General features: G+C 39.3%; 1 protein-coding gene across 9 annotated transcripts in view; it reads left to right on the top strand.

Moving 5' to 3' along the window:
- CKAP5 (cytoskeleton associated protein 5) overlaps positions 1-26,336 on the top strand; it is a 101,093-nt gene that overhangs the window by 28,003 nt on the left and 46,754 nt on the right. For 8 of the 9 annotated variants that reach the window (XM_077962954.1, XM_077962957.1, XM_077962956.1 and 5 more), the window contains exons 5-16: positions 3,474-3,645; positions 4,792-4,924; positions 5,161-5,261; positions 6,884-6,997; positions 13,946-14,050; positions 17,074-17,163; positions 17,277-17,441; positions 18,330-18,458; positions 19,488-19,670; positions 21,718-21,831; positions 22,112-22,222; positions 23,523-23,615. In XM_077962954.1, coding sequence (XP_077819080.1) covers positions 3,474-3,645; positions 4,792-4,924; positions 5,161-5,261; positions 6,884-6,997; positions 13,946-14,050; positions 17,074-17,163; positions 17,277-17,441; positions 18,330-18,458; positions 19,488-19,670; positions 21,718-21,831; positions 22,112-22,222; positions 23,523-23,615 — 1,510 coding nt within the window. Of the gene's footprint in view, positions 1-3,448; positions 3,646-4,791; positions 4,925-5,160; positions 5,262-6,883; positions 6,998-13,945; positions 14,051-17,073; positions 17,164-17,276; positions 17,442-18,329; positions 18,459-19,487; positions 19,671-21,717; positions 21,832-22,111; positions 22,223-23,522; positions 23,616-26,336 lie in introns of all 9 variants that reach the window. The other variant, XM_077962958.1, reaches the window with a different exon arrangement.

Here is a 26,336-nt window from a genome sequence, read left to right on the forward strand (position 1 = left end):
AAAATTTGACTTGCTTAGATTCTAATGTGAATGAAGTTTCCTTGTTTCTAGTCGATTATGGTATAGCAAGCAGATGTTTTTCTGAGTAGTAAACAGTACGCTCATTCTATTATCTTAGAAATTTAGTGACTTGCCGGGCGCGGTGGCTCACGCCTGTAATCCCAGCACTTTGGGAAGCCGAGGTGGGCGGATCACAAGGTCAGGAGATCGAGACCACAGTGAAACCCCGTCTCTACTAAAAATACAAAAAATTAGCCGGGCGCGGTTGTGGGCGCCTGTAGTCCCAGCTACTCGGGAGGCTGAGGCAGGAGAATGGCGTGAACCCGGGAGGCGGAGCTTGCAGTGAGCCGAGATCGCGCCACTGCACTCCAGCCTGGGCGACAGAGCGAGACTCCGTCTCAAAAAAAAAAAAAGAAATTTAGTGACTTGTCTTAGTTATCAGAACTATGCTTATATCAATAAATCTTTTATGTCCTTAGTGATGTCTGAATTTTAAAAATATACTATAATCTTTGGTGTTTTTGTTTTGTTTTGTTTTGTGTTTTGAGACAAGGTCTCGCCCTGTCACCCAGACTGGAGTACAGTGGTGCGGTCTCAGCTCACTGCACCCTCCGCCCCTGGGTTCAAGCGATTCTTGTGCCTCAGGCCTCCTGAGTAGCTGGGACTACAGGTGAGCACCACCGTGCCCAGCTAATTTTTGTGTTTTTAATAGAGATGGGGTTTCACCATGTTGTTTAGGCTGGTCTGGAACTCCTGGCATCAAGTGATCCCGCCTCAGCCTCCCAAAGTGCTGGGATTACAGATGTGAGCAACCGCACCTGGCCTATAATCTTCTATGTTTAAATTATAAGTTTCTAGTCTGGAGTGCTGTGTACTCTGGTTATTTCATTTTTTAGCTAAATTGGGAAAATAAGGGTAGGATAATAACAAGTTAGGTATATCTCATGTTTTCCTCATAGATGTTGTTATATATCCCATCCCTGTGTGGTTCTTTATTTGTCCTAAAGCATTTCAGAATCTATAGTTTAACTAGGTAGCTCTCTGGGACCCTCAAGAACCCTGAGGCCAAACTGCTTGATCCTGGGTTCCAGAGCTTGCTAAAGCTTTGTTAGTGAGAGCTTCAGGTGACCAGAAACATTTGTGGTACCTAAAACAGGTTTCTAGTACCCTTTTGTGTTTTCTATAGTGATATGTTTAGTATCAAAATTAGGTTTTATTTTATTAAGGTATCTATTTTCCATGTGGACTTGCTCCATCTTTTTTTTCCTTACAGAAGTAGTCGTGGATAGAGAAAAAAGAGTCAGATGAAACAGTGATAATATATAGGAAGATTTAAGAAATCTCAAATGTTAGGTTCTTCAGGCACCATGTTAAATATCACTAAAACAAAAAGGTTTATTGCCACTATAATTTCTAATTTTTTCTTTAATCGGCTGAGCCAAATATAAAGGCATTTTTAAAGAAATCTTAGAGATTATGTAGGTTATTCTCATGATATTTATACTTAAACTATATTGCATAGCCAGGTATCTTATTAAAAATTATTTTTTTATTGCGCCTGTAGTCCCACCCCCTCAGGAGGCAAGAAAATTACTTGAGTCCAGGGGGTGATGCTGCAGTGAGCTATGATTGTGCCACTGTACTCCAGCCTGGGTAACAGAGTAAGAAACTATCTCAATAATAATAATAATAATAATATAATTATTAATATAATAATAATAATTATTATTATTATTATCAAGGCCAGGAGCAGTGGCTCATGCCTGTATTGTTGCACTTGGGTTGGGAGGCTGAGGCAGACAGATTGCCTGAGCCCAGGAGTTCAAGACCAGCCTGGGCAACAAGGAGAAACCCCGTCTCTGCAAAAAATACAAAAAAAAAAATTAGCTGGGCATGGTGGTGCACCTTTATAGTCTCAGCTGCTTGGGGCACTGAGTCTGGAGAACAGCTTGAGCAGGGGAGGTCGAGGCTGCAGTGAGCTGTGATCACACCACTGCATTCCAGCCTGGATGACATAGTGAGACCCTATCTCCAAAAAATTAAAAACAAAAACCAAGAAAAAAAATCGCTGGAGTACACTAGTAGCTATTACTGAATAATTTTGTTGCATTTGCTCACATGAGATAAATTTGTGCACATTAGATAATAGAAAAATAATACATTTGGGTCCTACTACTCATACAGAATTTCAGTATTCTTTCATAAATACATCTCTTCTGCTCTAGAATTTGATACTCAGAAATGGTAATAGTGATATTAGATAGCTAAAATTGGCCAGTTGGGAACATGGAAATGTAATCTATGACAGATATGTAAGGTTAAATACACTTTTTTTCTTTTTTTGAGATGGAGCCTTGCTCTGTTGCCCAGGCTGGAGTGCAGTGGCGCGATCTCGGCACACAGCAACCTCTGCCTCCCGGTTTCAGGTGATTCTTCCACCTCTGCCTCCCAAGTAACTGGGATTACAGGTGCCCACCATCATGCCTGGCTAATTTTGTGTTTTTATAGGGACAGGGTTTCCCCATATTGGCCAGGCTGGCCTTGAACTTCTGACCCCAGGTGATCTACCTGCCTCAGCATCCCAAAATGCTGGGATTACAGGTGTGAGCCACTGCGCCCGGCGAAATATGCTTTTTGAAAGAAGTCAAAATGCAACTATTTCCCCATAAAAAACTGATGCAGTGAAAGATTTAAGATGCTGAGAGTTACAGTGTGATAGCCACAAAGTCAGGAACAAAATACTGCCAGGATTTGTGATCTATCTAGGTAAATGAATCACTTTAATTATAGGAACTATTAAAGGTTTATTAAAAGTAGATTTCATTCATCTAAATATTTATAAACTAGTTTATATTTGTAAGCTTTATATATTTGAGGTATTAGACTGGGCATGGTGGCTCACAGCTGTAATCCCAGCACTTTAGGAGGCCAAGGTGGGTGGATCACATGAGGTCAGGAGTTCGAGACCAGCCTGGCCAACATGGTGAAACCCCGTCTCTACTAAAAATACAAAAATTAGTTGGGCGTGGTGGCACACGCCTGTAATCCCAGCTACTTGGGAGACTGGAACAGGAGAATCACCTGAACTCGGGAGGCAGAGGTTGCAGTGAGCCGCAATCACGCCATACCACTCTAACCTGGGCAATGAGCAAAATGCCATCTCAAAAAAAAAAAAAAAAAGATATTATACATGTTGATCCTTTATAGGTTTTAATTATTCCTAGTCTGCTTACCTAGAACGTTTGTTTTAAAATGGTAATATTATTTTGGGCCCTACATACTAAATAACATTCTTGGAAGAACAACACCTTAGTAGGTAAGTGGTTATGAGTTCCTTTTGTTGCCTTAAAAAAACTGAACTTATATAATTCTTCTAATATATAGATATGGAACTATGTTTGAATGAAGAAAAGCTGATGCTTTACTTAATCACATTGCATGTTGACAGTGTTTCCCCAATTTTTTACTTGTAGTGAATTTGGTTCCAAAATCATCTTGCTTAAGCCAATTATCAAAGTGTTGCCAAAACTCTTTGAGTCTCGAGAGAAGGCTGTTCGAGATGAAGCCAAACTGATTGCTGTGGAGATTTACAGATGGATTCGAGATGCTCTGAGACCCCCATTACAAAATATAAATTCTGTTCAGGTGAGACAAAAAGTTTTCTGGTTGCTTTTGCGTAAGGTTAATATGAAAATATTTTCTTCCTATCATTGTTGTTGATATTCTGTCCTTTAAAATAATTATTTTTCATTCTTAATTTTGAAGTCAGCTTTTCTGAGCATAACTAACTTTCTCTGCAGTTCTGTTGGGTGGCAGAACTTACTATCTGTGTGAAGTACATTCTTTCTGGCTTTTTATTACAATTGGTTTTGGAGACTCTTCTGATGATGTAAATGTATCTGAATTAATGAACTAATGAGAGTATCTTAAAAAGTGGGACTTACTGTTCTTTCTTAGTGCTTAGACATACATCTTCCTTATAGTAAATTCAAGTTGGTTTGACTTATGCTGTAAAAGAAATATAATTTAATTACATATTTTCTTCTGCTGGTGCAGTGGTTCACACTTATAATCCCAGCACTTTGGCAGGCCCAGGCAGACAGATCACTTGAGCCCAGGAGTTCGAGACCAGCCTGGGCAACATGGCAAACCCTATCTCTATAAATAATAAAATAATTAGCCAGGCATGGTGGTACAGCCTGTAGTCCTAGCTACTCGTGAAGCTTAGGTGGGAGGATCACCTGAACCTGGGGAGGTGGAGGCTGCAGTGAGCCAAAATTGTCCAGCCTGTGCAACAGAGTTGAGACCCTGTCTCAATGAATGAATGAATCTTTTCTTGTTTGCCCTGGTAGAGCCACATAAATAAGAAATTGGAGGCCAGGCACGGTGGCTCACACCTGTATTCCCAGCATTTTGGGAGGCTGTGGCAGGAGGATCACCTTAGGTCAGGAGTTCAAGACCAGCCTGGCCAACATAGTGAAACCTCATCTCTATTAAAAATACAAAAATTAGCCAGATGTGGTAGTGCACTCCTGTAATCCCAGCCACTTGAGTAATCCCAGCCACTCGAGAGGCTGAGGCACGAGAAATGCTTGAACCCAAGAGGTGGAAGTTGCAGTGAGCCAAGATCATGCCACCGCACTTCACCCTGGGTGACAAAGTAAGACTGTGTCTCCAAAAAAAAAACAAAAAGAAAGAAATGGGTCCTGATATGTCAATAAATGTAAGTATTAAGTATGTTAAACTAATGGTGGAGATGCAGATGTTGTTTAAAATATATGATATTTGCAGTTGAAAGAACTAGAAGAAGAATGGGTCAAACTGCCAACAAGTGCTCCTAGACCTACTCGATTTCTTCGTTCCCAACAAGAGCTAGAAGCTAAATTGGAACAACAACAGTCTGCTGGTGGAGATGCTGAAGGAGGTAAGCCAATTTTAAACACTGGTTTCTGCAAAAATTAACCAGAACTGGCACTGCCACAAGAATCTGTGTTCATTAGGCATATTTTGTAGGATTGCCTTTAATAAAATATAAGTTGCAAGTAGCTTTAATAACTCTGGTCCCTTCTCTGTTAAAATTTCATCAGGGTTGTGAAAGGACTGATAACTGATGAGTAAAACAATTTTAACCATTTTTAAGGTTTGTTTTTCTCCTTGAAGGTGGTGATGATGGTGATGAGGTGCCACAGATAGATGCTTATGAGCTTTTAGAAGCTGTAGAAATCCTTTCCAAACTTCCCAAAGACTTTTATGACAAAATTGTAAGTAATAGTTAAACTTCTTTCATTTATTTCTTGTAAAATAATTACTTGAATAGAATTAGAACACTCTGCTGAGCCCTTGCCTGGTGCCTCCCCTTCCACACCATATCTTCCCTAGTAGAGTGAGTTAGTTGCTTCTTCCTCTTTGCTCCCACACTACTTTGTACATATATATATTATAGCACTTTTTAAAAACATGTCTTGCCATAAAACCAGAACATTCTTGACTTCCTTTTTCTCATTTTCTCTCTGATTTAACTTTAAAGATCTCCAGATTTCTCCCCTGTCTCCATTTCTACTGCCACTACTTTACTCCAAGGTTTCTTGACCTTAGCACTGCTGACATTTTTTTGTCAGCTGTCCTGTACATTGTATGGTGTTTAGCAGCATCTATGGCTTTTATCCACTAGATGTCAGTAATACCATCTGCCTAAGTCATGACAATCAAAAATGTCTTCAAACATTGCCAGATGTTCCCTAGGAGACAAAATCATCCCCAGTTGACAAACACAGTCTTATCCCAACCACCGCTGTAGTAGTGAGTTGTTGGTTATGTGATTGTTCTTCTCTGGTCTTTTTAATGTTGTCAGTGTAGAAATTCCTGTCCTGTAATTGTGCCACTATGAGATGGGTGGGCTAGAAATGCTTTCTATTAATGTTTTCTTTTTGACATCTGCTTACTAATGTTTGCCTAGAAAATGAGAATGAAACGTCTATGGCATTCTGTTTATTATATTACTTTAGTTATAACATCTTATGAAAATACTTTTTATATGTGAATAAAAATTTATATATGTAAACAATTGTTCTGATTGCCTCCAGTTTTTTATATCTGTAATATATATAATATATTTGTATATGTTTATAAAATATATTATATATCTATAAAATATATAATAGATATATATTTATATACAATATGTAACATATATAAATATATAATATAATTATATATAATATATAATATATGCTTCTGATATATCTATAAAATATATATATTTATAAAATAAATATAGAAATAAAGGATTGCATTTAATAAAATATAAGTTGCATGTTGACATTTTTTGTCAGCTGTCCCGTGCATTGTGTGATGTTTAGCAGCATTTCTGGCTTTTATCCACTAGATAAACATAAATATATATATATAAGTATATATACACTAGGCAAATATAAATATATAATAAAAATATATATTTATGAAATATTATATATATATATATTTTTTTGAGAGGGAGTCTCGCTGTGTCACCCTGGCTGGAGTGCAGTGGCGCGATCTTGGCTCACTGCCAGCTCTGCCTCCCAGGTTCACGCCATTCTCCTGCCTCAGCCTCCCGAGTAGCTGGGACTACAGGCACCTGCCACCACCCCCGGCTAATTTTTTGTATTTTTAGTAGAGACAGGGTTTTACCGTGTTAGCCAGGATGGTCTCGATCTCCTGACCTCGTGATCTGCCCACCCCGGCCTCCCAAAGTGCTGGGATTACAGACATGAGCCACCGTGCCTGGCCAGTTTTATAATTTAAAAAAAAAATTATGTATCTTTGAATTAGCAGAATGTAAAAAATAGACTTTTATTCTACTCTCTTATTTTCTGTTACAAATGACTCATATTGTATCTTGCAGGAGGCAAAAAAATGGCAAGAGAGAAAAGAGGCCCTAGAGGCTGTAGAAGTACTAGTAAAAAACCCCAAACTGGAAGCTGGCGATTATGCAGATTTAGTAAAAGCATTAAAGAAGGTAAATATGAGGACTTTCAGTACTGGTATTGTAACAACAATCAGGCCTTTGAATTTCTTATCAGTCATCTTTTTAATTACATATACATTGCCACTTAAGGAACATTACCTATAGTATTTGAATTATAGACATACATTTTTAAAGGATTGTTTTAAATTACTGTTGTGAGTTAGTTTCATTTTTAGTCTTCGTTTTTTGTCACTTTGACTTTAGGTATGCTATTTGATAGCTTCTGTAACTCTCTAGGAAAAGAGAGTTGCTGATCTAGAACTACATATTCCAGTTTTATAATTCTACAGGATGAGCTATTTAAGTTAGCTGTATTTAATTGGACAAATATTAAACATGATAATAGCAAATGATAACACACTACATTGTATCAGTATGTAAAATAAAGAGTATAGGAATATGTGGTCAATTTTGAAACAGGCAAGTACTAAGTAAGAGATAAACATTTTTAGAAAATACTCTTTTGGTATTGCTTAGGTCCAAGCAAGTTGAATGCTGCTGGTGGACATTTTGTATGTAGTAACTTTTTATGAAACCTGTAAGTATACATCAAACACTGGATATGATTATAGTGCTTAAGAACAAACTCTGAAAACATCTTGAATACAGCAAGAATGAAAATTTTGTTTGCTTCCTCAGTCTGAAATTACAGAGGATTATAATGGTGATGGGAGGAAGTTGGTTTTTAATTATACGCACATCTAAGTATAGTGATTCTCATTACTTGTAGTAGTTATATTCTGTAAAGCCACTGAGAACACTAAATTAGTGAATATTGAATCATTGCCTCTGAGAGAAATAAAGCGTTAGGATCCTGCAACCCTTTGGTCACAACATTTCCATCAATCAATACATAACTTTGTTTTATTCTGTTTGGAGATACCATATTTAATATATATTGTTGATTCATTAACATTGAACTCTTGGCCAACAACACTATAACTCTTGCCTGACCGAAGCTTTTCCTATCACGTGTATTTTCTCCCTAAGGTACATCACAGCCTGTTTGCACTTAGGAATACTAGACAGCATTTCAGCACTACACTTAGGGACCATTTTAAACAACAAAAGCACCAACAAAAAACACAAAAATGCAAAAACATGGCACCGAATAAACCATGAAAAAGACACTTGTTTATAGTGTAAGAACTGAAGCAAGAAGGCAGAGCTGGGAGTGTGCACAATAGACAACACAAAATGTTCACAGCTCTGAACTTGTCTGTGAATGACCAGGAAAGTACCATGAATGTTGATTCGGGGATTATAAGTAAGTTCAGCAAGTAGTTGAATTTGCAAATATGGATTCGTGAATGATGAGGATCAACTATATTCTAGTAGTTAACCTTCCTAGGCTTTCCTCCTGTGGAATTTGGAGGCAGAGATATGATTTGTGAAATCTTTGTTCAGTCATCAGTTTTCCATCTTGAAGAGCCACAGTCGTGTAAAATAAATTAAAAGAGAATTGCCCTAGGGGAAAAAGAGTTTTACCAACCTGGAACCTGAGAGAAAAGAATGGGAAGGGGAATAGTAGAGGACACTGAGACAGGGAGAGTCATATTCCAGTGGCGTATGAAGAGAGCTACAGATTCTCTGTCAGTTCTTCCAGCATATGATTATTATTAGAAATCTTACTGCTCTGGTGCTGAATTCTCAATGTGTCAAAGAAAACCTTTTCTTTTTCCTTATCATTATGTGTTTTCTACATGCATTTTCTAAGGATATTAGCTTCTCACACACAAAGACAATTCTGCGGTTTTCACTGGCATTGTGAATGTAAATATAATCTCTTGCTGTTCTATATAAAGAAAGCATCATGGATTTTATATTTGAGTAGACAATAGATTTCTGAGAGATCCAGGGTAGCAGTAGAAATTTCTTTCCCTTTTCACATGGTGGGGCGGAGGGAATTAAAGACTACAAACAAGTAAAAAGAAAGTGAATTTTGTGGCTAAAATATTTAAAACAATGGAAAGTTAACTTCAGTTATAAAAATTAACCTGAAACAAGACATTTTCTTTTTGCATTAAGTAGTGACAGAGACTTTTTTTTTTTTTTGAAATGAAGTTTCACTATTGTTGCCCAGGCACGATATCATCTGACTGCAACCTCTGCCTCCCATGTTCAAGTGATTCTTCTGCCTCAGCCCCCCAAATAGCTGGGATTTGTAGGCACTTGCCACCACGCCCAGCTAATTTTTGTGTTTTTAGTAGAGACAGGGTTTCACCGTATTGGCCAGGCTGGTCTCGAACTCCTGACCTCAGGTGATCTACCCTCCTTGGCCTCCCAAAGTGCTGGAATTACAGGCATGAGCCACGGTGCCCAGCTGACATTTTATTTTTTCTGTTTGATTTTAGTTATATGTACATACAAACTTTGTATTATGTTGACTTCCTAGAAACATAACAAAAGTGGGGAAATGATGAAATGGAAAAAACAGGATGAGATTGAAGAATAGATTACAGACCAATCCTTTTTCCCTCCATAATTATCTCTTTGTATTGTATAAATCAAGTAATCCCATTAATTTCTCAGTTTTTTTCCTTTAATGAAAGTAGTAAGGCTGGGCGCGGTGGCTCAAGCCTGTAATCCCAGCACTTTGGGAGGCCGAGATGGGCGGATCACGAGGTCAGGAGATCGAGACCATCCTGGCTAACACGGTGAAACCCCGTCTCTACTAAAAAAAAATACAAAAAACTAGCCGGGCGAGGTGGCGGGCGCCTGTAGTCCCAGCTACTCGGGAGGCTGAGGCAGGAGAATGGCTCAAACCCGTGAGGCGGAGCTTGCAGTGAGCTGAGATCCGGCCACTGCACTCCAGCCTGGGAGACAGAGCGAGACTCCGTCTCAAAAAAAAAAAAAAAAAAAAAAAAAAGAAAGAAAGTAGTAAAAAGACATGCACTTTAAAATTTCTTATGGTATTCCTGAAATTATTTTTAAACTGTTTTGAGTTGTCACCTGATTTAGCATATTCTGTGGGCTTTCCTGTTCTCACAGATTATAGTTTTTGTTTTTTTCTATTATTTTTAATTAATTTATTTATTTTTGAGACAGGGTTGCGCTCTGTCACCCAGGCTGGAGTGCAGTGGCATGATCTCAGCTCACTGCATCCTCCACCTCCCGAGTTCAAGTGATTCTCCTGCTTCAGCCGCCCGAGTAGCTGGGATTACAGGAGCGTGCCACCATGCCCAGCTATTTTTTTTTTTTGTATTTTTAGTAGAGACAGGGTTTCGTCATGTTGCCCAGGTTGGTCTTGAACTCCTGTCCTCAAGTGATCTGCCTGCCTCAGCCTCCCAAAGTGCTGGGATTACAGGCATGAGCCACTGCGCCCGGCCTATAGTTCTTCTATTTATAAGATGCCTCCCTCCCACCTCATCGCTTCTTTGATTTTGTCACTTGCCTATGCCTATGGGCATTTGGTTTTTTTAATATATGTATAATTTATTTATCTTTACATTAAGATTTGGATTTTCAAAGTGCTTTCTTATATAATCTTTAGACTTCTATGTGGTATTAATCTTTTTTTCACTTGTTCTTTCTACTTTCCCCTCTTAATTATTGCTTGTATTCGTCATAGTTTTCTAAACACAGTAATTCATAATAGGTTTCATTAATTTGCTTCCTTCCCTCTGTCAACAGTGTGTTTTTGTTTATTATTAACTAATGGCTTTCATTTCTAGTTAAAGATAAATACCAATTGATAATTACGTTAAAGCACTTTGTGTTTTAATACTGTAGGCCTCAATTTATGAAAAAAGTGACAGTACTTATAACTGTGTACAAAATTTCCTATTGTTTAGATTATATTGAGATTATGAGCTAAAGCTTCCATTCCCTGGTCTAGAACAGAAATTACTGAAAAGATTCTTACCTCTGAAATGGAGTCTCCCCACATATGTTACTTGTCTTAAAAATAAACACTTCTCCATCTTCCCTACTCTCATTTTCCAGTTGAGAATAATTTGTTTATGGGATAAGTGTCAATGAGTGTGACAGGCAGATATTGTATTAGGGTATCTGGTCCATTGCTCACTTATAAGTTTATTTGAGCCTTCGCAATCTTGAAATTTAACAGATTCACGGTATCTTCTTCAATACTATACATTAAGATCATGAGTATCTAGAGTTTAGCTCCCACTGGTTACTGTTCCAACAATGGATAGGGAGAGGTATTCTCCTAAGAAAGGGATAGAATGATAGTTCTTTAACTGAGCCCGTATGACAAAATCACCCTTTGAGCCATATAAAAATACTGATGTCCAAATTTCGTCCTGGATTCATTGAACTAGAATTTATTGGAACGGGGTCTTACATGTTTTTGGTGTCCATTCCTAGAATATATATTTAGGTGCTAAATATAAAGTCTAGCATCTGAATCATATCTGAGAGATATTTTGGTAAGGAAAAATAATCAAAACATTTATAAATACCAATAGTGATTTCAATACAGAATGAATGGAAAATTTTTTCTCCATAGACTTACAGTAATTAGAAATTTAACAAAATGTTTATTACGACCCTGATCTCATCCTCTCGTAAGGAAAGTAGACTTAACACAAGTTTAGAGGAAGAACATGCTTTACTTAATAAAAGGAGCAAAAGCTTTGGAATCAGAATTGCCTGGGTTTGAATCACACAGCATTACCATTTGCTAACTACCTGACTGTAAGCACATTAATCTCTATTTAATTTTTAGAATCTGGTTTGGGTACAGTAGCTCACACCTATAATCCCAACACTTTAGGAGGCCGAGGCGGGCTGATCCCTTGAGCCCAGTAGTTTAAGACTAGCCTGGGCAACATGAAGAAACTCTGTTTCTACAAAAAATAGAAACATTAGCAGGTGTGGTAGCACTTGCCTTTAGTCACAGCTACTCAGGAGGCTGAGATGGGAGGATCACTTGAACTTGGGAGGGGGAGGTTGCAGTGAGCTGAGATCGAGCCAGACTCTGTCTCAAAAAAAAATTTCTTTTTGAAATCTGCACATTTTTTGTTGTTTTTTGTTTTTGAGACAGTGTCTCGCTCTGTCACCCAGGCTAGAGTGCAGTGGCACGATCTTGGCTTACTGCACCCTCCGCCTCCCAGGTTCAAGCGATTCCCCTACCTCAACCTCCTGAGTACCTGGGACTACAGGCGCATGCCACCATGCCTGGCTAATTTTTCTATTTTTGGTAGAGGCAGGGTTTCGCCATGTTGCCCAGGCTGGTCTTGAACTCCTGGACTCAAGCGATCCTCCCACGTCAACCTCTTAAGGTCCTGAGATTATAAGCGTGAACCATCACGCCTGGCTGTGAATCTGCAAAGTTGAAATAGTAATAGTACTTACCTCATAGGGTTTGGGTGAAAATTAAATTTAAAAAGGATTATAAAGTGCCTACAAAATGTTGGTGCCTAATTTGTTTTTTAATAAATGTTTATTCATCCTTATTCCTCAGCACTTAAGGAGTGCATATAAGTGCCAAGTAGAACTTCTTGCATGTTGCATGTTAGGAGTTGTTTAATGCAGAGAATCTAGAATAAAGCATTCTGCTTATGGAACACCAGATTGTAGGGACTAGATAAAATTCAAAGTAGTTGGGAGGCATTACTCCTACTAGGAAAAGAATGAAAAAAGAAGAGTTTGGAGGCATTTATAAATAAAGCAGCTGTGTTTGTGTGTGTGTGTGTGTGTGCATGCATGTGTGCATGCATGTGTGTATGTGTGAGAGAGAGAGAGTCTTGCTCTGGTGTCCAGGCTGGAGTGCAGTGGCACAATCTTGGCTCACTGCAACCTCTGCCTGCCACGTTCAAGTGAGTGATCCTTTTGCCTCAGCCTCCCAAGTAGCTGGGACTACAGGAATATGCCACCGTGCCTATATTATTGTATCATAAAGCGGCCTTTTAACACCGATTGGGCAGTGTACCACAGCAAAATCTTACCAGGAAGGAACCCAGTCATAATCACTGTCTTGCTAAATTGACACAAATGCAGCTACTACCCATGAGTTTAGATAAGTGCTGGGCTTTGTGGGGAGTGGCATAGGAGGGCAGTAGTATAAGCAGTGCTAGAGGAGAATCAACTGAGACTCTGAATCAAAGCTTAACCATCATTAGATGACTGAAGTGGCAGCCTCAAGGCCAGAAGCTTCCTCAGAAGAATGGTTGCAATAGCATTAACAATTTAGAGTCCCCATGGACTTCCTGAAGGTACCTGCAGCAGTTTCTACTGGTGCTTCTTGGTAATGAATGCTAGAGCTGTTGCCCAGTCGTGTCTTTCAGAGATACGTTGTCTTTTCATTTTCCTTGTCCCAAAGCAAAGTCAGCAGACCTCTAGTCTCTCTGCCATTATCAGGGTCATTTCCTGCACAGTTGAACAGTGCTGGCAGCCCAGACTGCCACTACTGGATAGTGAGAAATTTGATGTTGTGGTTTTATCTATGTTTTATTAGTAGAACTTCAAGATAGAAGACTAAACATGATGAAGGGAAGCTCCCAAATTCAATACAATGAAAGAAGAATTTCTCCTATCTTGTAGTAAATAGAATTGGTCATATATTAGCATAAGAGCTTTCAGAGTTCTTTTTTTTTTTTTTCGAAATGGAGTCTCGCTTTGTTGCACAGACTGGAGTGCAATGGTGCAATCTTGGCTCACTGCAACCTCCACCTCCCGCGTTCAAGTGATTCTCCTGCCTTGGGCTCCCAAGTAGCTGGGATTACAGGTGCCTGCCATCATGCCTGGCTAAATTTTGTATTTTTATTAGAGACAGGGTCTCACTATGTTGGTCAGGCTCATCTCGAACTACTGACCTCAGGTGATCCACCCACCTCTGCCTCCCAAAGTGCTGGGATTACAGGTGTGAGCCACTGCACCTGGCCTCAGAGTTCTTTTGAGAATAAAATTTCAATACTCTTCTACATGGCTGTGACTATTTTGTTTTCCTTTCCACGCGCCTCCCCCCACTTGTAGGTTGTTGGAAAGGATACCAATGTCATGTTGGTGGCTTTGGCAGCAAAATGTCTTACTGGCCTGGCTGTTGGGCTAAGGAAGAAATTTGGACAATATGCAGGACATGTAAGTAACACTCCTTTTTAGATACAGATCAACAAAATTTATCAAAAATGGTAGTTCTAGTTTGCTGTTTGCTTTAAAACAACTCCTTGGCATAGATGTGTATATATTGTAGAAGTAAATTTCTCTCTGTTTTGTTAATATTCAGCATATCTTATAAATTTCAGTAGATGTCAGTTATAACAAAATTTATAGGCCTTGTGTAGAAAGTCAGGGACTAGGCCTAAAGTACTTAGTTGAGTTGATTTATTTACTTACTTACTAGTATCTTACTTTGTTCTTACAACATTATACACATTATAACAAGATGAAACAAAACTTGTAATGACCAGGACCAGAATGAAAATGAGAGTAGGAAAGGCAATAAAAAACTATAAATGTAAAACTGTGAGGTTAATATATAAAATATATTTTATAGTGTTTTCCTATTTTAATATATAATTTACTTATGTATTTGAGACTTTTATATAGGTTACAATGTTATATATTTTATATAGGTTATCTCCATTTTACTTATTCAAAGAAAATCTGACTGGAGACATTTGTTGCCTATACTATTTGTATAAGTTTGTTTCCAATCAAATTTGGTAATAATTTTAATTAAGATGTTTTCTTTAACTGTGGCTTCTGTCCTTTGGCCTCTAAATCTGGTCTGAATTACTAAGAATGGCTCAGCATCCTAAAAATTGACCTTATTGATCTTTAGAGTTTAGCTTGCTAGCCACTTCATCATTTGATTCCCTAGATTGACTTAGGAGTTTCCTAATAGTCCCTAGTTGTGTGTCCATTTTATATTGTGAAGCTAATCCTCACATGAGCTATGGTATTTGGAGCTTGCTTACTCATAGCATTAAAAATAATCTCAGAGAACTTAACTGAAGAAAAAGAAGACACTACCAAATAAAAATAAATCATGACTGGCTTATTACTAGGGAAATAAAAATAAGGGTCTATAAAACCCTTAGACATGTACATCATAAATTGAAATAAAAATAAAATCTATTTTTGTAGCAATCAGTATTATATAATATCTATGTGTATATGCTATTTCCGTCAATTTTGTGTTACTTAGTAGGATATTTCACACTTTTGTATTGGGAATAATTTTTCAAGATAACAATTTTTTCCTAAACCACTTAAATATCAGTTCAGAGAATAATTTTAATTTTTTTTTTGTTTTTTTGAGACAGGGTGTCACTTTGTCGCCCAGGCTGGAGTACAGTGGCACCATCTCAGTTCACTGCAGCCTTAACCTCTTAGGCTCAGGTGGTCTTCCCACCTCAGTCTCCCGAGTAGCTGGGACTTTAGGCACACCCCACCACGCTTGACTACTTTTTGTATTTTTGGTAAAGATGGGGTTTCAAGACCCAGGCTGGTCTCGAAATCCTAGGCTCAAGCCATCTGCCTGCCTCAGCCTCCCAAAGTGCTGGGATTACAGACTTGAGCCACCACACCCGGCCTAAAATTCATTTTAATTTACCAAATTATGATTGGATAATTGCCTGGCTTTCCAGTTTGAGTTCTGATTCTGGCTTTGTTTAACTTTGTTGTCCTGGTTAAAGAATGTCTCCATTGCTCTAGAGTTTGGGGTCTCCCCTGCCTTAATACTGTAATATATATGGTGTTAGTATCAAGCATGTTAGTGACTTGGCTTTATTTTCTTTAAATGTTTACAAACTGTCTTTTTGGCAATATTTATAAAAGTGAACGTTAGCTTTATAGGCATTAAAATATCTTGATGTTCAAGTTTATAACTAGTATTAAAAAGTCTCATATTTTTCCATGGGAACCATAGTCCTTGAACTATACCAAGTAGTCTATAACCACTTCTGTGAAATCTTGAAAACAATTTTTTCCTTTTTTTGGATGCCATTGAGCTTTACTGTGTCCTTTGGACCTTAGAAATTTCCTTCTCCAGCCTGGGCAACATGGAGAAACCCCCATCTCGACAAAAAATAAAATAAAAAGTTATATTTACAGGGAAGTGGTCAAGAAGTTAATAATTAAAAAAAAAAAAATTATCAGATGTGGTGACATATACCTGAGACCTACCTACTCGGGAGGCTGAGATGAGAGGATTACTTGAGCCCAGCGGGCCAAGGCTGCAGTGTGCCATGTTCATCCCACTGCACTCCCACCTGGGTGACAGGGCGAGACCCTGTGGTGCAGAGGCAGCAGATAGATTGAGAAGCACTGCCATAGTGGGAGAGAATGAGAATTCTTCATTATTGCAGCATAAGATTCTATGTCCTTCAAGAAAGGAAATGACTTTTTATTCCACTTAAATGTTTGCTTTATTGGTTTGTTTTGGTGGAGACAAGGTGGTTTTTTAGAAAGTAAGTTTTATTGAGATAAAACTTACGTACCATAAAATTTACCCTCTTAAAATGATTTTAGAATATTCACAATGTTATGTAACTATCAGCACTATCTAATTCCAGAACATTTTCATCACCTCAGAAAGAAACCCCTTGCCTATTAACAGTCACTCCCCGTGCTGCTCCCTGCCCTTGACCCTAGCAACCACTAATCTACTTTTTTGTCTCTGTGGTTTTAACATTTCATGTAAATGGAGTCATCATACAAAGCATGGTTTTTGCGACTGCTTTTTTTTTTTTTTGGAAGACAGAGTTTTGCTGTGTTGCCCAGGCTACAATACAGTGGTACAGTCACAGCTCACTGCAGCTTTGACCTCCTGGGTTCAAGTGATCCTCCCACCTCAGCCTCCCAAGTAGCTGGGATCACAGGCACATACCACCACACCTGGCTAATTTTTTTGTTTGTTTTAGTAGAGACAAGATCTCACTCTGTTGCTTAGGCTGGTCTTGAACTCCTGGCCTCAAGCAACCCACCTGCCTCAGCCTCCCAAAGTGCTGGGATTACAGGCATGAGTCACTGTGCCCAGCCTATGACTGGCTTTTTTTAAACTTAGCATACTATTTTTAAGGTTCAGCCATGTTCTGGTGTACATAAATATATCATTCCTCTTTGTTGCCGAATAATGTTCTAGCCATTCACTTTTACAGGTTGTGCCAACCATCTTGGAGAAATTCAAAGAGAAGAAACCTCAAGTGGTACAAGCCTTGCAGGAGGCAATTGATGCAATCTTCCTTACTGTAAGTTGACAGCATGAGTTTGTGGTTTTATCTGAAGTAAAGTTTGTCAATATAATATTTTGATTGTTCTTTACAATTGAAAAAAGTTCATTAAGCACATTTTCTTTCTAAAGACCACACTACAGAACATCAGTGAGGATGTTTTAGCAGTAATGGATAATAAAAATCCAACCATCAAGCAGCAGACATCTCTTTTTATTGCAAGAAGTTTCCGCCACTGCACTGCTTCTACCCTGCCAAAGAGCTTGCTAAAGCCCTTTTGTGCTGCACTACTTAAGGTACAGACTCTCCTTGAAATTGGGGGAATATTGAAATTATACCTAGGCAGGATTTTTTTCCTGCTAATTATGTACAGTGACTACTTGACTTTCAGACTATAGAGGTCATAATCTTTTGAGGAGCAGACTCTTTGCAGCTTGGAAACTGAATCCAAATTCTCCTGTGTTCCTCTTCTTGAAAGAAAGCACAAGTTAGTGTTATGATTCCATTAACTGTTAAATATTTTGTTTCTTACTTGGCCCATATACTGGTGTTCAGCTGGATCTGGCCAAGCATAGGCATCAAATGTGGAGTATTTGAAGATCATCTGGGAATGAGTCATTTTAGATAGAGGGTAAGAGGAAAAGGAAGCACTTAATTTTGCAAAATGAATTACCAAGGGTTTCCTTAACCCAGAAAGAATTTTTTTGTTTGTTTTTGTTTTTGTTTTTTTTGTTTGAGATGGAGTTTAGCTCTGTTGCCCAGGCTGGAGTGCAGTGACACAATCTTGGCTCACTGCAACCTCCGCCTCCCAGGCTCAAGCAATTCTCCTGCCTCAGCCTCCTGAGTAGTTGGGATTATAGGTGCATGCCACCATGCCTGGCTAGTTTTTGTATTTTAGTACAGATGGGGTTTCACCATGTTGGCCAGGCTGGTCTCAAACTCCTGACCTCAGATAATCCACCTGTCTTGGCCTCCCAAAGTGCTGGGATTACAGGCATGAGCCACCGTGCCTGGCCCAGAAAGAATTTTTGAAAGAGGAACTGTCAGTTGGCACAAGGAAAGCTACACTTAGCTTCAGAAAATTGTAAAAAGCAAATTCTTTATCCAGCAACCATCAGTCTGAATTAAAATGAGTAATGCCTAAAATACCTTGCATTAATATTTTGCTTACTTCTGGACTATAGCACATCAATGATTCTGCTCCTGAAGTCAGAGATGCTGCATTTGAAGCATTGGGTACTGCTTTGAAAGTGGTTGGCGAGAAAGCAGTAAACCCATTCTTAGCTGATGTGGACAAACTCAAGCTTGATAAGGTAGGTTAGTAATGGATTGGACTGAATTTGGACAACAGTCCTGTCTCTTTGCATCATGGCTTTGTCTCTTGACAATTGGAGAGTACTGGTATTCTTTTGATTGGGATTTCTTGATTTTTTTTTTTTTAATTGCCCTTTACAGTAGGAAAGAAATGCATACTTGAAACAAGTTTTGGAGGATGCTCTCTGGTACTTTTTGTCTTCAATTTTGTCTGTTGTTTTACTAAGAAAAAAAATGCTGATATCACCTCAGGAAATTTATTTCATCCTCCACTGGTAGTTCACACCTAGAGTTTGAAAACATAGCTTTTGAGAATTTAAGTTTCATTCAAGGCCATGATGGTGATAATAGTAGAAATATCTTTCAAATTGTAACCAAAAAAAGCTGAGTGACCAGTCTGTAGAGAAGATGAAAACAGTTCTGTGAAATAAATTTATTTCTAAAGTCCAGAAAGTTACCTTCCTATATGTGAATGTCTTCCATAAACAATGTGGTCATTTTAAGTTTATTACAATTCTAATTTGTAAAGAAACAAAATGTCAGATTAATATCTTACATATGCCTACCTACTGCCAGAAAAGTGTGGATAATTTATATTTGTTGAAAGGGAAATTTTTTCTCTGAATTTTTTTTTTTCTGGCAACGAGTCTCACTCTGTCGCCCAGGATGGAGTGCAAATGGCACAATCTCAGCTCACTGCAACCTCTGCCTCCTGAGTTCAAACGATTCTTGTGCCTCAGCCTCCCAAGTAGCTGGGATTATAGGCATCTGCCACCATGCCCGGCTAATTTTTTTGTGTTTTTGGTAGAGACAGGGTTTCACCATGTTGGCCAGGCTGGTCTCGGACCTCTGACCTCAAGTGATCCACCCATCTCGGCCTCCCAAAGTGCTGGGATTATAGGCTTGAGCCACCTTGCCCAGCCATTTCTCTGAATTCTTACGTGTAGTTGTGGTTTAGAAATGTAATAACATAGTGGTTGTGTTTCAAAGTTGGGCTTAATGATGTTCATCTCATTTTCATTCTCCAGATCAAAGAATGTTCAGAAAAGGTAGAATTGATACATGGTAAGAAAGCCGGACTAGCTGCTGATAAGAAGGAATTCAAACCTCTGCCTGGAAGGACTGCTGCTTCAGGGGCTGCAGGAGATAAGGACACAAAGGACATTTCTGCACCCAAACCAGGACCTCTAAAAAAGGCACCTGCTGCTAAGGTTAATAGATTATTTGAAAATAGAATTTAGTAAGGAAGGGTGTGAGTCTCAGGTTCATGGTTGTTCCTCTAAAATTATTTTGTTTGATAAATGAATTCATTTGCCACATTAAAAATACAGCAGAAAATCTGTTAATGAAGATAGGATATTCCAGCAATAAATTCAGCTAATAGAGATAAAAATAGTAACAAAGGCACAGAAGTGTGTTTTGTCAATTTAACATAAAATTTACTATCTTAACTTTTTTTTTTTTTGAGATGGAATCTCGCTCTGTTGCCCAGACTGGAGTGCAGTGATGCAATCTCGGCTCACTGCAACCTCTGCCTCCCAGGTTCAAGGAATCCTCCTGCCTCAGCCTCCCAAGTAGCTGGCATTACAGGCACCTGCCACCATGCCTGGCTAATTTTTGTATTTTTAGTAGAGACAAGGTTTCACCATGTTGTCCAGCCTGGTCTCAAACTCCCGACCTCAAATTATCTGCCTGCCTCAGACTCCCAAAGTGCTGAAATTACAGGCATGAGCCACCATGCCCAGCCTCAATAAATCTGTCAATTAATAAGTAAAAGTTGATGTCTGTTAACAACAACAAAAAGAATAGTAGGAGATTTGTTATTTGAAGTATCTCTCCATATAGAGAATGCTATTACAGAGAAAAATCCAGAAGAGGTATCGTAGTTAATCAAAGAGTACAGAATTTTCTATATTTAGGGTTAGAATATAAATCCCTTTATGGGGTTATTACTATGAACCAACAAAACCATACTGTTGATATGACATGGTAAGTATTACAGGCTTCCATTTAGTTAAAAACTGGCATCCTTAGTTTTGCTAACTACAACTTAAAATATTGGAATATATTCAAGATAACATTAGTTTCAGAACAGCTCTGGATGCTGAAGACTAATTTGGTCCTCTGTTATTTTATCTTTTCTTTTTAGGTTTGCGGCATTTCATAACAAATATCCAAAATAGGTAGAAGGAACAATGTGAATGGTGATGCGTGTTGCCATAATATAGTTATCATTTGCTGTGTACATTGTGATACACTATTTCTTGTGACTTTTTCCCCCCGTACATATTCTGCTTTTGTATCTTGGGACTTCTGAAAACTGGAGTGGAATGAATATTTTTTGTATTTTTTGTAAAGATGGGGTTTTGCCATACTGCCCAGGCTGGTCTTAAACTCCTGGGCTCAAGGGATCCTTAGCCTCCCAGAGTGCTGGGGTTACAGGTGTGAACTACTGCGCTCAGCTACTTGGGAAGCTGAGATGGGAGGCTCACTTAAGCCCAGGAGGTCAAGGCTACAGTGAGCCGTGATCGGGCCACTGCACTCCAGCCTGGATGACAGAGCAAGACCCTGTCTCAGAAAACAAACAAACCCCAAATAAATGTAAAAAAAAAAAAAAAGGTATAGGGATGTCATTCTCAAATTAATTTGTAAATGTAGTATAATTTCAGGCCATCTCTTTTGTTTCATTTATCTCATTAATTCTAAATTCAAGTTTTCAATATGGGGTCTACAGATTACCCCATGGGTGGTCTTCAGGGGTTCTGTCTGACCTTGAAACTGTGCTAAATTTTGTGGGTACAAAAAATGTTTATTTTAGGGTAATCCCTCATTTTAATCAAATTTTTGAGGGAGTATGTGACTCAATAAAAGTTTTAAAACCACTGTTTTAGGCTGGGTACAGTGATTCATGCTTGTAATCCCAGCACTTTGGGAGGCCAAGACAGGAGGATCACTTGAGGCCAGGAATTCGGGACCAGCCTGGGCAACATGGCAAAACCATGTTTTCTGTCTCTACAAAAAAATTTTTTTTAATTAGCCAGGCATGGTAGCACACGCCTGTGGTCCCAGCTACACAGTAGGCTGAGGTGGGAAGGAAGATCCCTTGAGCCCAGGAGGTTGAGCCTGTAGTGAGCCGAGCTTGTGCAACTGCGTTCCAAGCTCGACAACAAAATGAGACACTGTCTCAAAAAAATAAAAAATAACTCCACCATTTTAAATCCTTAAGTGGTTTAATTTTTATTTTTTAAATTGTTTTAGGCTGGTGGGCCACCGAAGAAGGGGAAACCAGCTGCACCGGGAGGCACAGGGAATACTGGAACCAAGAACAAGAAAGGACTGGAGACTAAAGAAATAGTGGAGCCTGAGCTCTCGGTCAGTATTACACACTGAGCCTGAAACTCATGAACCCTGCAAAGTGAGACCTATGAGAAGACTGGAGTTGTTGGTGGGTTCTACAACATACAGTTAACTCATATCTTTTAGCTTATTGAAACTGCCTTGGACAGTCTCCTTTATCAAAGTATAATAGAAGCCTCAGAAACTATAGCATACCATGGGAATATTCTTTTAGTTTTGACTGGAGTATGTTTACATTTTTGTCATCTGTTCCCTTAAGCAATTCCTAATTCTAATATGTTTTTGTATCTTACAGATAGAAGTATGTGAAGAAAAAGCTTCAGCTGTTCTTCCCCCTACCTGTATACAGCTTCTTGACAGCAGTAACTGGAAAGAAAGGCTGGCTTGTATGGAAGAGTTCCAGAAGGTAGTGCATAGGGATGAATTGAGTATGAAAGAAAATCAGATTATATGGACGCAGTGAAATTGATAATAAAGAATTTGTCCTAATTGCTGTGTTTTATAACCAGCGAACACATTTCATGGCATTAAAGATGAGGTGGGACTTTTTATTTCTTGTAGCTGTGTAGTGTTTGCTATCTTTAAACATCAGTATTCTATGGCCTCTATAAGCTCATGACTTAATACTTAAGAAAATTATATTCTTATTCTGAATTATAAGGCTTAGATTAATTTTTTTTTTTTTTTTTTTTTTTTTGAGACAGAGTCTCGCTCTGTTGCCCAGGCTGGAGTACAGTGGCGTGATCTCAGCTCACTGCAAGCTGTACCTCCTGGGTTCACGCCATTCTCCTGCCTCAGCCTCCTGAGTAGCTGGGACTACAGGCGCCCGCCACCACGCCCGGCTAATTTTTTGTATTTTCAGTAGAGACGGGGTTTCACTGTGTTAGCCAGGATGGTCTCGATCTCCTGACCTCATGATCCATCCACCTCGGCCTCCCAAAGTGCTGGGATTACAGGCATGAGCCACCGCACCCGGCCCAGTCTTGCTTAGATTAATTTTTTAACTAAGGTACTCGCTTATAAACTTCCTAAGCAAATAGGTCTCTCTACTTAAACCATCCCTTATCCAGTACTTTTTTCCGGCTTTATCATCATGATTCCTTGGTAGAATTGGACAAAACCTCTCAAAAACGTGTGTTGTAAAGGAACATGGCAGTTCATTTTGGCATATACCAGGTGATTCTAATGAGGAAGGGTAAGGAGCAACTGCAAGAGCACTGTCACTTAAGGCAGAGAAGCCTTCCAGTCCTGCTTCTGCTGCCCATTTGGTTTAGATCTGAGTTTGTACATCTTTAATATTCAATACTTTAGAACTTCGAATCTATTCTGCTTTGCTGTTTTTAGGAAAATCAAGGAAGAGAAAATATGTATAAGCAGTTTCTGCCACACACTAGGCAAATGAAAACTATTATTTTGCATGGAGCAAACTTTTTGTGAATTCCTGAAATGTGAGATAAATGTTCAGTGATACTAATTTAACAGCCATATACCAACCATCTAGCTTAAGAAATAAAGCATTATAGACATAAAAACACAAAGAAATAAAGCATAACAGCAGAAGCTATATAAGCTCCCTCAATAACCCTTCTCAGTTCTATTCCACTCCTTCCTTCAGAGGTAACCACTTACTTGACTTTGGTATTTACTCTTCCTTTGGAACTAATCTTTAACCCTTTAACTCTTTTATTCTCTTATTTTACTTCAAGGCTGTTGAGCTAATGGACCGAACTGAAATGCCATGCCAGGCATTAGTGAGGATGCTAGCCAAGAAACCTGGATGGAAAGAAACTAATTTTCAGGTATTTAAAATGTGAAATTTGATATATTTTATTGAAGTAATTTACATTACATCATCCTATGGAGTAATAGAATAGTTTTGGTAATGAATTTTTTTTTTTTTTTAATTTTTTTTTTTGAGATGGAGTTTCACTCTTGTTGCCCCGGCTGGAGTGCAATGGCATGATCTTGGCTCACTGCAACCTCTGCCTCCTGGGTTCCAGTGATTCTCCTGCCTCAGCCTCCCGAGTAGCTGGGATTACAGGCACCCGTCACCACGCCCGGCTAGTTTTGTATTTTTAGTAGAGATGGGTTTCTCTATGTTGGTCAGGCTGGTCTCGAACTCCTGACCTCAGATGATCTGCCCGTCTTGGCCTCCCAAAGTACTGGGATTACAGGTGTGAGCCACCGTGCCCAGCTTGGTAATGATTTTTTTTTTTTTTTTTTTTTTTTGAGACGGAGTCTCGCTCTGCCGCCCAGGCTGGAGTGCAGTGGCCGGATCTCAGCTCACTGCAGGCTCCGCCTCCCGGGTTCACGCAATTCTCCTGCCTCAGCCTCCCCAGTAGCTGGGACTACAGGCGCCCGCCACCTCGCCCGGCTAGTTTTTTGTATTTTTTAGTAGAGACGGGGTTTCACCGTGTCAGCCAGGATGGTCTCGATCTCCTGACCTCGTGATCCGCCCACCTCGGCCTCCCAAAGTGCTGGGATTACAGGCTTGAGCCACCGCGCCCGGCCGGTAATGATTTTTAATGAACAATGGGGTGTGTGCATTTTGATTCAACACATAACTACAGTTGACTCTTGAACAATGTGGCAATTAGGGGCACTACCCCTTGTGTAGTTGAAACTTCACATATAACTCTGGACTCCCCAAGAACTTTACTAATAGCCTACTGTTGCCAGAAGCCCTACTGATAACATAGTCAGTTAACGTATTTTGTATGTTACATGTATTGTATATTGTATTTTTACATTTAAAGTAAGCTAGAGAAAAAATGTGATTAAGAAAATCCTAAAGAATAGAAAACATATTTCCTATTTATTAAATGGCAATGGATCATCATAAAGGTCTTCAGTTCCCATCATCTTCATGTTGAATAGGCTGAGGAGGAGAAAGTAAGAAAAGGGGTTTGCTGATTCAGGAGTGGCAGAGGCAGAAGAAAATTCATGCATAAGTGGATCTTTGCAGTACAAACCCGTGTTGTACAAGGGTCAGCTGTATAACTTTATATAACTAGGGATTTATATATGTATAAATATGTAAATATATACATCCATATATAATTTGTATAATTTAGATATATGCATTTTTTTCTTCTCACTTTCAGGCCTAGAAGGCTTCTTATCTAATTTTTACATATTCAAGGGAGAAATAAACAGTGAGATAGCTTTTTTATTTGATGGGATAAAAAATAAGTGCAGTCCTTAAATTGCCAATGAAAATTTACCATATAATCAATTGTATAGCCCCATTAACTGATAATAGAGCTGAAATTTAGCAGTACCAAGTTATTAGTCTAAGGGGCGGGTATAGAGGGAAGTATAGGAAAGTAGTGCAGGAAGGAAAATGAGAAAAAGTTTCCTTCTCTTTTTCTAGATGTACATAAAATAGACCTCATGCTAAACAAACTTGAAATGTATCAGGTTTATTTTTGGCATCCTGCTAGTCTCTTTTTGGTTTCTCTTCTGCTGCCACCTCTTGTTTTCCCTCTAGGATGTTTAGCTCTCTCATACACTGTGTTTCCCTTAGATTGTGTTACATAGGTTACATAGCACCTTATTCGTATAGGCCAGCTCCACAAAGGCTAAATATTCTAAAAGATTCTTGAGTTCTGAGTTGTCCTCTTGCTCTCACAGCACTTTTTTTTTTTTTTTTTTTGAGAAAGGCCTTCACTCAGTTGTCCAGGCTGGAGTGTGGTGGTGCAAACGTGGCTCACTGCAGCGTTGACATCTTAGGCTCAAGAGATCTTCCCATTTTAGCCTCCAGAGTAGTTGGGACCACAGGCGTGCATCACTACACCTTGCTAATTTTTTTCTCAAATTCTTAGAGAGTATGAAGTGTAATCTCATTGTGATTTTGATTTTCAGCCACCAAAGACTCTCTCCTCGGTTAACTTAATGACGAGCTAATGACTGGACAGATTTTTTTTTTTTTTTTTTTTTTTTTGAGACGGAGTCTCGCTCTGTCGCCCAGGCTGGAGTGCAGTGGCCGGATCTCAGCTCACTGCAAGCTCCGCCTCCCGGGTTCACGCCATTCTCCGGCCTCAGCCTCCCGAGTAGCTGGGACTACAGGCGCCTGCCACCTCGCCCGGCTAGTTTTTTGTATTTCTTAATAGAGACGGAGTTTCACCGTGTTAGCCAGGATGGTTTCGATCTCCTGACCTCGTGATCCGCCCATCTCGGCCTCCCAAAGTGCTGGGATTACAGGCTTGAGCCACCGCGCCGGCCGACAGATTTTCTTAAATGCCTTGAACCAATATGATCTGTCTCCCACCCTCTGCCAAGGGCGCGCGTGTGTGTGTGTGTGTGCGCGCGCGCGCGCGTGTGTGTGCGTGTGTGTGTGTGCGTGCGCGCGCGTGTGTGTGTGCGTGTGCGCGTGTGTGTGTGTGCGTGTGCGCGTGTGTGTGTGCGCGCGCGCGCGCTGGTTCATGCCAGAGATACTCAGGCACTTTACAGCTTTACCCTGGAATTCACTTTTAAAGCAAGGTCTTGAAGGTCAGTCAGAGATCCGAGATTAGGGCCCT

Source organism: Macaca mulatta, chromosome 14 (genome assembly GCF_049350105.2).
Source record: "Macaca mulatta isolate MMU2019108-1 chromosome 14, T2T-MMU8v2.0, whole genome shotgun sequence".
Classification (NCBI taxonomy): domain Eukaryota; kingdom Metazoa; phylum Chordata; class Mammalia; order Primates; family Cercopithecidae; genus Macaca; species Macaca mulatta.